The sequence below is a fragment of the Bufo gargarizans genome, chromosome 2, assembly GCF_014858855.1.
Source record: "Bufo gargarizans isolate SCDJY-AF-19 chromosome 2, ASM1485885v1, whole genome shotgun sequence".
NCBI lineage: Eukaryota > Metazoa > Chordata > Amphibia > Anura > Bufonidae > Bufo > Bufo gargarizans.
The window spans coordinates 549249027-549262342 of NC_058081.1; the positions used below are offsets into that span (position 1 = coordinate 549249027).

The window sequence follows — 13316 nt, forward strand, 5'->3', positions numbered from 1 at the left end:
ATAGCAAATGTAAAGTATGATGATGGAAATGTTCTGGTTTGGGGCTGCTAATTATCCCTTCACTTCCCAATACACATACATCCTCACATTGACCAATCATGAATGTGTTCTCAATACAGAAAGAGGAGCAAGCTGCTGCCAGATACCTATGTTTTATCTCCCTTGAGAACAAAGGATGGAGTATGTTGAAATCCAACATGGCCAACGCTCCTTTCTCTCACCTGCTACCTTCTCCCACTTGCATATTAGATGGTTGGCCAATGCCGCTAAGTTCTGCAGGTTCCGTTGACGTTCCTCTAATGCATATGGCCACCTTAAAGCTCAACTGAAAATGGACATTGCAACATGCAATGACCTCAAACTTAAATAAATAGATAATGACTGAATTGGTTCTGGATTGGCCAAGTGAAAGCCTGGATTTAAATCCCATTGAGATACGGGAGGATTTGAAATAGGCTCACAGTTAAAAAAATATATATGCCAAAGGGAGAAATAAAAGGTATGTGAACTTTTTGTTAGATTAATTATTGCAGAGCCAATTTGTTAGTGGTTTTGTCCAATAACTTCACGTTTACCTCCAAGAAGAACCTGTGTGGATGTTCACAAACTTTGATGCTTTTCAACATATGCATGCCCACTACATTGAGTACATAAACCCTCTGAGATCTCTGAGAGTTAAACTTTTTTCAAACCAGCACCTACATCTGATCACATTTGTAATTGCATGTAATTATACATTTTGTCTAACCACTGAGCTATTCAATGAAATCTATGCCTATTGTGTCACGTTGTTTGTTTTTCTGTTTTTACTTCTTTCTCTGTCCTCCTCAGTAACATCTTTGAGGTGGACACACATGCTCAGTGCTTGCGTTTAGCCTTCACTGCCACCAACTGCATCAACTGTTAAAAGCTGTGACAGTTACAAGGAGAGAGCTGCAGCAGAAAGGACACACTCTTAGAATGGACTAGTCCCCTGAGCTGCAAACTTGAAGAAAATCTACTGGATAAATTGGAGTAAATGAATAGGAAAAATTCTGGATCTATGTGTGGTACAGGGATGGTTTGTTAAGTATTATATAATGTCTGATTTTCATTTTTTACATTGATCATGGTATACCTGATTAGTGCAGAAAACACCCCAAATAGACAAACCTTAGGTGTCAGAATGCTGCTAAATGAGCAAGAATCCAGGCCACAGATACAGTCATGCTCTTTTGCATACTATTTACATTGGAGAGTGGATGGTATGTCAAGTGTGGACAATATATGCTGAGGTTAAAGGGGTATCCACTAATTGGAAGTGACAGTTATGTCTCCATATCTATATGACACACCCTCCCATGTAAAAAGGACACAGCATTCGTTTATGATACTAGTTTTGAATTGTGCACATGAGAGATGAGCAAACGGATTCTAACAAATTGACTTGTCTCATTAGCCAGATATCTTCACCTATGAGGGGCTCTCCCCACAGGTGAAAAAGCTCCCACCTGCCAAATATCTCCTGCTTGCACCACTACCAAATTTGGCTTTTGCAGCAGTTACTGCACATGTGATGCTACCCAGAAGCGCAGTAGGCGCTAACGAGGCCAAATTTTAGCTTCTGAGGGCTATGCGGGATGTCCGGCCCTATCAATCATATGGTAGGTGGGTGCTTTGTGAAGAAGTCTAGTTACAGAGACAAATCCAGTTCTTTGGAATGGATTGACTTATCTCTAGTGCAGAACCAGTTAATTACCTTGTTGATGGAAAAAAGGAAATTGTTAAGTTTTACTGATGACACAAAGGTGTGTAGGCTATGACACTACAGGTGAAACTCGAAAAATTAGAATATCGTGCAAATTTTTATCGTGCAAAGTTTATTTTATTTCAGTAATGCAACTTAAAAGGTGAGACTAACATATAAGAGACTCATTACATGCAAAGTGAGATATTTCAAGCCTTTATTTGTTATAATTTGGATGATTATGAAACCCCAAAGTCACAATTTTGAGGCACCCTTTGCTCAGGGGGTATGGATCAATTAGCTGACTAGAGTGTGACACTTTGAGCCTAGAATATTGAACCTTTTCACAAAATTCTAATTTTAAGCTGCATTAATGAAATTCCTTTTAATTTGCATTACTGAAATAAATGGACTTTTGCACGCTAGTCTAAGTTTTCAAGCTTCACCTGTATGTCATTGTAAAATATTACAGAAAGACTTTGTTCATAAATGTAAACTAACGCACTTAGTAATAATATGGCTGCACATACATTAACTAGAATGTAGCTAAGGATAACTGAGCAAGAGAAGGTCTTTGAAATACTGGATAATAGGCAAACAGTAACATTCAATGTCAAGCAGCAGCTGCAAAAGCCAATAAAATGAGAGCTAAAACCTGTGATTCAAAATTTGGCTTCTTCACTATTATATATATATATATATATATATATATATATATGTATACATACATTTGCATTATGGGATATTCATTAAAAAAATTGTACAATGGACAAGGAGATATCATTAACATGTGGAGGAAAATGGTTCTATCAGTTAATCAGTATAGACATTTTTTTTTTACAAAAAAGGTAGTCTTAATTCGCTATGGAAATTAGTAAATGGTTCCAAAGCCCCCAAAATATCATCCCAAAATAATACATAATAAAGACTGAAAATACAAAGCAGATAGCCAATCAAGATAAAGAAGGACCTTGCATAAGACAGAAAGAGCTGTTGTAGGCTATAAATGATCTTCTATGTAGAGGACAGGAGCTTTTTCAGGGTCATGTACTGTAAATACAATGTACTAGAAAAATAACATGCCCTCAGAAGAAGCTCCTGCTGGCACAGGTAAAGAGCAGCACAGAACATGTAGTACCATACTGAGAGATGCCAATAGACAGCCAATCAATGCATACACTTCAGGACTACGCTTGCTGATTGACTTGATTAAAAACATATAATCTGCCACTATAATATTAGATTTTTTTGTTCACCATTACCACACAATGACTTGATTGATGGTCAATTGTTCATGTATAATAAAAAAAAAAGATCCCATGACATCTATTGCCATTTACGGTATATGCCCATGATGAAATCATCCTGCTGTAGTAAAGGGTGGCCAGTTGAGAAGGAGAAGGGGACGAAGTTAAAGGGAACCTGTCACCAGTCAACTAAGGGCAACATAAATAAGTGACTGATTCTTTTAGCAAAATGCTGGGTCACTTTCTTTAATTGACCCAGTCAATCTGCCAACATCTTGTATTGAAAAGCTCCAGCTCATAATGATGAGTCATGAATATTTATGAGCTCCTGACTCTCCCCGCCCACCTGCTGCTGAATGACAGTTTGTTTCCATATGAATCAGCAGCAGGTGGGCAGGGGAGTGGCTTTAGCTCTGAATTAAATATACGCTGGACACACTGACATCACGCTGGACTCAAATCATCTCATTAGCATGTGGCATCTTTGTGTGTATATTATGAGGTAACCATCTGTCACACCAGTAAGTGAATACATCTAAGGCACTTTTTAGTAGCTAATGATTGTATATAATTAGTTAGATTATAATCAAATATCCACATGACAGGTTCCCTTTAATTGCTGGGATTACTACTTGTAATGTTTTTTGAACAGTAAAAAAAATCTAGCTCTCATTTATATTATTTCACAATAATAATTGCCATTTTTAATGCAGCACAAAACATAAATGAATACCAGTCAAAGTTAATATATAAGTTTTACACACCATGCCCACCTGCAGTCTCGATATCTTCTGCTGTAGTCATCTTCTCCACCTCTTGCTTTCTCCTGATTTCAAACCTTCGAGAGAACCCAGCTTTAGGCTTCCACATTTCTTGTAAAACCAGGGGTCGTTCATTGTCCCCAACAATGCGTAGGTACTCCATCTTCCATTCACCATCATGCCCTACAAAACGCCCTACCACATCGCAAAGGACAAAGGCCTCTGTGTCTGAATCTGCCACAGCGTATCTTTCCAGGGCTTCTTTTACTAGTTCCCGTGCCATGGACCGTGGGGTAGCTAAAACACTTTTGTAGTTGGTGCCAGAAGAAATGTCATCTCCGAATATTTTCAGAATACCAGGCAAATTTTTCTGACTGGAAAGCTCAACCAAATCTTCTGGCACTGAATCAATAATCTCTGATAATTTCTTCTCACTAGCCCAACGCCCTGCTGCACTACCGGCACTGATACTACCACCAGTCATCAGTATTGTACCACGGTGAAAGATGTTAGATAGACGTTTGTGACGATTGTTTTTATTCTTTGTGGGTTGACGTAACTCCACCGTCTCATTGCTGCGACTTGCTGTGTCTGAGGAGGTAGACCTGTAAAGTACAAGAAATATGTAAAGATATGGCGTCCTCTCAGGCAGTGTCCTTGTTATGCAGTATGCCAATTAGCTCTCTTTCCAAAAAGAAAAGCTGTGCTTCTAGTGCTACCAGTTGCAAGGCAGATATCTTAGAAGTTAATGATCAACTTTTTAAACAAACCTTGAGACATTCTTAGTGGAAAGAGAGCTAATTTGCGTACCCTTTTCCCAGACGAGCATTGCATGGCCTACTTAGAACCCAAACACCTACTAGGTTCTCTCCACAAGGATAAATAGTTATACAGCGATATGTGAAAAGCTGATGTATCATTACATGACTAGCTGTGTATGTATGCTTGATAAAGGCTATGTCTTAGCTGAAAAGTTGCATGTATATGGACTGCTACAATATGGATAAAAAAGTACACCTTTTTTCATCTTTGTCTTGGTGCCTACATTTTTCAAATTTTTGTGTATGTATGTCATAGCCTTGGGCTGTGTCACAATTCCTGTAGGGTCTATAATAGATATCCTTGAGCTCTACGGGATACAAATACAACTATCTGTCCTCGCTGTGCAGGGAAAGTGCTGAAGAGGTCTGTGCCCTAAATCAAGGATATGTAAATATTTAATTGGTCAAACATTTTTAATTTTTCAAACTAATCTTTATTGCCTTTTTATGAATCCAAACTCAAACTTTGCCATTATATTCAAATTAAATTAAATTGGATCAGTTGCCATTGACTTCTTCTTTGTTACATGCTAAAGATTCTAAAAAAGCAGCACCACACTTGCACATGGGCTGGGCCTGGTACTGTAGCTTGGTTCTATTCAGTTCTAACCTGAACAACCTCTTAAACCAATTCCCGACATCTGCTGTAATAGTAAAGCGGATGTTGGGTCTTTAAATCTTGCGCTTGATCCAGAATGGAGACACCCAGGGCTAATGTCTGCAATTGGCAATAACACCAATTTTGGATGTTTAACCTCTCAGATGCCATGGACAAATGTGACAACGGCATCTGAAAGGCAAAAAACCTAGGCAGGAACTCCTTCTCTTGGCTGAGATCGGGGAAGGCATTTCATAGTAGCAATAGGCCAGAGCCTGTACAAGAATTGTAGGCCAATTACTGGTATATCCCAATGCAGGCCTGCAGGTGGTAGCATTGGAATATACTGATCTTGGTATACTGTAATGGTTAAAATTACATTACGTTATAGAAAAGTCAATCTAATGATTGCATGTTGGGGTCCACTTGGGGGCCTAAAAAATCAAATCACTCCCCTTTCACCAAAATTAAAATTAAAAGAAATAAACAATCAAAAATTAACATTGCCTCATCCTAAAACAGCCGTACTATTAGAGTATAATTTTTTTTAATTCCATATGGTGAATGGCATGATGGAAAAAAAATCTATATGGCCGATTTGCCATTTTTACATTGCTTTACCTCCTCAATAAAATAAATTAATAAAAGTGATCAGAAAGTCATACATACAAAAATAGTATCAATAAAAACTTCAGTTCATCTTACAGAAATGAGCCCTTTCACAGCTCCCTAGACATAACCACTCCCTAGACACATACTACTAAAACACAAGAAAAACTATTCAAATGTGGTATTGTTGCAATCATACTGATCCAGAAAATGAAGGGCACAGGTAAGATTTTCTATGCAGTGAACATTGTAAAAACCAAACTCATAAAACTATGGGGCTTTTATTTTTCCAATTTCAATTTTGATTTTTTTTTGCCAGCTTACAACTACATCATATGCAATATTAAGTGGTGCCATTAGAAATGAAAACTTGTCCTGTAAAAAACAAGCCCTGATATGGCCATGTTAGTGGAAAAATAAAATAGTTTTGGCAGGGAGTAATAAAAGAAAAAGCAAAAAGGGAAAGTTGCCATGTCAGGAAGAGGATTAATTCATGATACATATTCTACATTTTTCAAAGCAGCAACTAGATCTGAATACTTTTATAATTGCATGTAATAAAAAAATTTGTATAGCCAGGGAGCTATTCAATAATATGTATCTGTATACCGCCACCTGCTGTTTGTACTTTTCCTTATTTTTTGGTCCGTCTCACTGAGTTGGTCAAATGTGCACAGTTTAAATCTTCAGCTTCCACCAGCCATATGTTTTGTTAGAAGCTGTGGCAGTTACAGGGAGAGAGGTGCAGCATAAAGGACACTCCCCCTGAGCTTTCAGACTGAAGATAATGTAGCAGAGCAATTGGAGCAGTGAAAGTGAAGATCTCTAGACCCATGTGAGGTACAGGGCTGGTTCTAGCTTTGTTAAAAAAGGTATTGCCATGTACCGTATGATGTCTGATGTTCATGACATAACCCCTTTAAAGGGTTGGCCACTTAATGAATAATATGTACAAAAAAAGTGGGAAAGGGGGAAATGTATAGCTTACTAATATAAAGAACTTAAAATTTCTGCGCAGTTCTCAAGCACTGTGAAGTGTCAGCACACATCGTTTAGGTCATTTTGATTGACAACCCTGCTACTCTAATCCTAAAAATGGCTACTCGTGGAAGCACACCTGGTGCGATTCTGTCCATCAGTGACTCCTATTGTAATACATTGCTCCTTAGTTTCCTAGTGGGAAATCATAGATGAGAAGCTACTGAGGTGCTTACAATGGGAGACGCTAATAGACAGGGCTAATGGGACTCTCCTCAGAGAAGACCTGGATGACAAGTTGGTGGCACTTCATGGCTCTGGAGAACGGTGGAAAAATTCTAAACATCATATTAAATATATCCCTCCCTACCCTGTCTTTTGTACATATTATATATAAAGTGGTAGACCTCCTATAAATCTGATTGTCACAGGCAGCATAAACTTCTTTGTATTTCAGGCTTAACACTTGGTCTTATAAGAACATCTTGAAGATACTTGATTAAATAGTTAGCATTTTTGCATCACTGTGGTTTTTTCGACCTACATCAGTAAAGTGGAAATGCTTCTTCACTCAGCCATTTGTTTAGGAGATTCTTTAGAAGTTTTTCTGACCTCTGGAATTTCCTTGTCTCTACACCTGGTGTGGTGGTGGCAGCTATCCTATCAAACAGGACACGAACATATCTGTGTTTACAGAGGGCCAGCTGAAAAAAGACATTTCGACTAAAACAAAATTTCTGGCCAAATAGTCAAGGACACCTTGCCATCCAACTTTTGCATGATATGCAAAAAAAAGTTTAGGCTTGGCCAAAACACAGCACTGACTAATAATTCAAATATGTTTTATTTTATTTTTAGGATTGTGAATTTATCCTTTCCTTAAAAAGGCTTAAAGTGAGTCTATCCCCAGGACAGGAAATTTGCTGTTAAACCAGGCACAGTGGGGAACAGTTACTAATGCTTTTATGCCATTGTGTCCTGAAAAAGTCACAAATTATGGCACAAGCCATATTTGTGCTATAATTTGTGACTTATTATGTGCTTATCATGAGGGTTGAGGCTTAGTGTGGCCCACTGAATGTACTATAACTGAAGCCAAAAACTGGCTTAACTTGTAGCTCAGATCTGCACCAGTTCCTAGCTACTGTAGAGTTGAGTTTCTGGCACATGGAGTGGCGGAGATGCACCTAATTTTTTAAAAGTCATCTGCCTCTTAATAATTTAGGCACATCTTACTCCACTGCAGTGAGATCAAGACTGGCACATGGGAACGTCATGATAAATCTCCCCCAATGACTTGTAGGGCTAGCTCAGCTGAATGTAAAGAAAAATTTCAATTAGCAATCCATTGCTTTATTCTGGAGAAAAAGTACTTTTGATACACATGCAAATGAGCAGTTAAGTGCACTGAGGGTGGGCTCAAGCCATTGTGTGCATCCATGCTCCTCCTGCTTCATCTGCTAGCATCCTTCTTGATTGACATGGCCAGGTGAGATGATTATGCATGAAACTGGTCCTTTCAATCAAGAGGAAGAGGGAGGAACTTGCAAAATGAAGCAGAAGTAGCAAGGGTGCACTGAGGAGCTTGGACCCACCCTCGGTGTATTTAACTATTTATTTTCATATGGATTAACAGTGCTTTTTTCCATACTGAAATAAAGGATCACTAAGTGACAGCAAAGGATCACTACACTAGATGACCATTACATTCAGATGATGTAACCCTAAAAGGCAGTGAGGCTCATAGATGAAGACCCTAAGTCTGAAAACTGGGTTTTGGGAGTTTGTGATTCTTCAAGCAGCATTTGCACAAAAGATTTTGTCCTCACCACTTTCTGAAAAAGGAGCGTGGTTTGTGTTGTGTGGGTGGAACAATCATCCCCATCAGATGTATTATCATTTACGTGCCAGCTTTCTGGTGTAAATGACTCAAATCTATGCCAGCTACAAGTTGCAGATTTCATTCTAGAATGCACTTAGTTTATGACAAGTCTGGCACAGATGGATATCAAGAGCGGAGCCTGGTTTAACAGTGAATTTCCTGGTGACAAATTCCCTTTAATTGCAAAAAATAAAATAAATGTATGTTGAAAAGAAGCTAAAGAAAATAAGCTATGACAAGTGACTGGTCTACTGGTAATTAACTGTTAAACCTTCAGAGGGAGTTCTGGACAATAGTAACTTGCCAGAAACTCTCTCCAGTCTTCTGTAGTATTCCTAGCTTCAAGGCCTTGCGGAAATGATACAGTACAAGGCCCCCACCCCTTTAACTTCCTGTCATTCCATTCTTTCATTTCATTATCTGTCATATGACTATGTTACCGGATGAAAGGAAGGTGGAGGGATCTCACACTCACAATGCTACAAAAAAAAATTTACATGTAAAAATCAATGCTAAGGCTTCTTTCACACATAGCTTTATGGTGGCATTATAATTGTCTTGTAAAAAAAAATTCCATGAATTCCATGTATTTTTTATAAGCAGTTTTTTGGTGGCAGTTTTTTTGTATCTAGCCAATTTTAGCATGTGGTATATTCAAGTGTGTTTCAAGTCCTATAGAGATGTTTATGGTAAAAGACTACGGGCCTCAAAACTGTACCAAAAGTGAAGAAAAACTCTACAAACAAAAAGCATTGTTTGTAGTTCAATTTATATTTCATTATTGGCTGCAGCATTTTTTGCAAACAAAGAAATTCTGGAAAAAAAATTATTTTTATTTCTACGAACAATCAAGGTAGGAGTTATCTTGCCCTACTACATTATACTATATTCAGTATATAATACCGAATATAGTATAATGAAGTACCAATTGTTATTGATTTTTAAAGATGCTCAATACAAAAAAGATGGAATTTATCATCAACATTTTATGAAATAGTCTATAGGAGTGAAATATAGTAGACATATCAAAAGTTTTGATCAGTGGGGGTCCAAGCGCTGACACCTGCTAGAAGGAGGAGAGAGATGCTCACATATCACACTCTCCCTCCGCTTCATGAAGCGAAACAGACTCAACAGAAGCTCTATGAGCCCATCTCGATTCTGTGCTCTGCAGCAAGGGTATATAATGCGATGTGTGAGCTCTTCTCTGTCCTCCATCTAGCGATCAGACCCCCATTGATCAAAACGTTTGATATGTCTTTGTGGACTTAGATCCGCATTTCAGGATAAATTTGATTTGCCATGAAGCTGAATTTCCCCGTGCTTCATGGAAATTAATTGATCTTACCAGAAATAGTGTAAAAAAAATAATTTAAAAAATGATACTCCCCTCATCAATTTGCTCGCAACCGGCCGGCCACCACCTTCTTGCTTGAAGATCTCGCTCGAAATCTGGTGGGCTGTGATTAGAGTTGAGCGAACACCTGGATGTTCGGGTTCGAGAAGTTCGGCCGAACATCCCGGAAATGTTCGGGTTCGGGATCCGAACCCGATCCGAACTTCGTCCCGAACCCGAACCCCATTGAAGTCAATGGGGACCCGAACTTTTCGGCACTAAAAAGGCTGTAAAACAGCCCAGGAAAGAGCTAGAGGGCTGCAAAAGGCAGCAACATGTAGGTAAATCCCCTGCAAACAAATGTGGATAGGGAAATGAATTAAAATAAAAATTAAATAAATAAAAATTAACCAAAATCAATTGGAGAGAGGTTCCATAGCAGAGAATCTGGCTTCCCGTCACCCACCACTGGAACAGTCCATTCTCAGATATTTAGGCCCCGGCACCCAGGCAGAGGAGAGAGGTCCCGTAACAGAGAATCTGTCTTCATGTCAGCAGAGAATTAGTCTGCATGTCATAGCAGAGAATGAGGCTTCACGTCAGCCACCACTGCAACAGTCCATTGGCATATATTTAGGCCCAGCACCCAGGCAGAGGAGGGAGGTCCCGTAACAGAGAATCTGTCTTCATGTCAGCAGAGAATTAGTCTGCATGTCATAGCAGAGAATGAGGCTTCACGTCAGCCACCACTGCAACAGTCCATTGGCATATATTTAGGCCCAGCACACACACAGGCAGAGGAGAGAGGTCCCGTAACAGAGAATCTGGCTTCATGTCAGCAGAGAATCAGTCTGCATGTCATAGCAGAGAATGAGGCTTCACGTCAGCCACCACTGCAACAGTCCATTGGCATATATTTAGGCCCAGCACACACACAGGCAGAGGAGAGAGGTCCCGTAACAGAGAATCTGGCTTCATGTCAGCAGAGAATCAGTCTGCATGTCATAGCAGAGAATGAGGCTTCACGTCAGCCACCACTGCAACAGTCCATTGGCATATATTTAGGCCCAGCACCCAGGCAGAGGAGGGAGGTCCCGTAACAGAGAATCTGTCTTCATGTCAGCAGAGAATTAGTCTGCATGTCATAGCAGAGAATGAGGCTTCACGTCAGCCACCACTGCAACAGTCCATTGGCATATATTTAGGCCCAGCACACACACAGGCAGAGGAGAGAGGTCCCGTAACAGAGAATCTGGCTTCATGTCAGCAGAGAATCAGTCTGCATGTCATAGCAGAGAATGAGGCTTCACGTCACCCACCACTGCAACAGTCCATTGGCATATATTTAGGCCTAGCACACAGGCAGAGCAGAGAGGTCCCGTAACAGACAATCTGGCTTCATGTCAGCAGAGAATCAGTCTGCATGTCATAGCAGAGAATGAGGCTTCACGTCACCCACCACTGCAACAGTCCATTGGCATATATTTAGGCCTAGCACACAGGCAGAGCAGAGAGGTCCCGTAACAGACAATCTGGCTTCATGACAGCAGAGAATCAGTCTGCATGTCATAGCAGAGAATGAGGCTTCACGTCACCCACCACTGCAACAGTCCATTGGCATATATTTAGGCCTAGCACACAGGCAGAGCAGAGAGGTCCCGTAACAGACAATCTGGCTTCATGTCAGCAGAGAATCAGTCTGCATGTCATAGCAGAGAATGAGGCTTCACGTCACCCACCACTGCAACAGTCCATTGGCATATATTTAGGCCTAGCACACAGGCAGAGCAGAGAGGTCCCGTAACAGACGATCTGGCTTCATGTCAGCAGAGAATCAGTCTGCATGTCATAGCAGAGAATCAGGCTTCACGTCAGCCACCACTGCAACAGTCCATGGTCATAAATTTAGGCCCAGCACCCAGGCAGAGGAGAGAGGTCCCGTAACAGACAATCTGGCTTCATGTCAGCAGAGAATTAGTCTGCATGTCATAGCAGAGAATCAGGCTTCATGTCAGCCACCACTGCAACAGTCCATTGGCATATATTTAGGCCTAGCACACAGGCAGAGGAGAGGTTCATTCAACTTTGGGTAGCATCGCAATATAATGGTAAAATGAAAATAAAAATAGGATTGAATGAGGAAGTGCCCTGGAGTCCAATAATATATGGTTATGGGGAGGTAGTTAATGTCTAATCTGGACAAGGGACGGACAGGTCCTGTGGGATCCATGCCTGGTTCATTTTTATGAACGTCAGCTTGTCCACATTGGCTGTAGACAGGCGGCTGCGTTTGTCTGTAATGACGCCCCCTGCCGTGCTGAATACACGTTCAGACAAAACGCTGGCTGCCGGGCAGGCCAGCACCTCCAAGGCATAAAAGGCTAGCTCTGGCCACGTGGACAATTTAGAGACCCAGAAGTTGAATGGGGCCGAACCATCAGTCAGTACGTGGAGGGGTGTGCACACGTACTGTTCCACCATGTTAGTGAAATGTTGCCTCCTGCTAACACGTTGCGTATCAGGTGGTGGTGCAGTTAGCTGTGGCGTGTTGACAAAAGTTTTCCACATCTCTGCCATGCTAACCCTGCCCTCAGAGGAGCTGGCCGTGACACAGCTGCCTTGGCGACCTCTTGCTCCTCCTCTGCCTTGGCCTTGGGCTTCCACTTGTTCCCCTGTGACATTTGGGAATGCTCTCAGTAGCGCGTCTACCAACGTGCGCTTGTACTCGCGCATCTTCCTATCACGCTCCAGTGCAGGAAGTAAGGTGGGCACATTGTCTTTGTAGCGTGGATCCAGCAGGGTGGCAACCCAGTAGTCCGCACAGGTTAAAATGTGGGCAACTCTGCTGTCGTTGCGCAGGCACTGCAGCATGTAGTCGCTCATGTGTGCCAGGCTGCCCAGGGGTAAGGACAAGCTGTCCTCTGTGGGAGGCGTATCGTCATCGTCCTGCCTTTCCCCCCAGCCACGCACCAGTGATGGACCCGAGCTGCGTTGGGTGCCACCCCGCTGTGACCATGCTTCATCCTCATCCTCCTCCACCTCCTCCTCATCCTCGTCCTCCTCGTCCTCCAGTAGTGGGCCCTGGCTGGCCACATTTGTACCTGGCCTCTGCTGTTGCAAAAAACCTCCCTCTGAGTCACTTCGAAGAGACTGGCCTGAAAGTGCTAAAAATGACCCCTCTTCCTCATCCTCCTCCTCCTCCTCCTGGGCCACCTCCTGTTCCATCATCGCCCTAAGTGTTTTCTCAAGGAGACATAGAAGTGGTATTGTAACGCTGATAACGGTGTCATCGCCACTGGCCATGTTGGTGGAGTACTCGAAACAGCGCAACAGGGCACACAGGTCTCGCATGGAGGCC

At 41.4% G+C, this 13316-nt stretch overlaps 1 protein-coding gene across 3 annotated transcripts in view; it reads right to left on the reverse strand.

Annotated features, from left to right (window-relative positions):
* The window catches only part of RASIP1 (Ras interacting protein 1), a 101730-nt gene that overhangs the window by 66935 nt on the left and 21479 nt on the right, over positions 1–13316 (reverse strand). For 2 of the 3 annotated variants that reach the window (XM_044278113.1, XM_044278112.1), the window contains exon 3: positions 3738–4339. In XM_044278113.1, the coding sequence (XP_044134048.1) occupies positions 3738–4339 (602 nt within the window). The remainder of the gene's footprint in view (positions 1–3737; positions 4340–13316) is intronic. The other variant, XM_044278114.1, reaches the window with a different exon arrangement.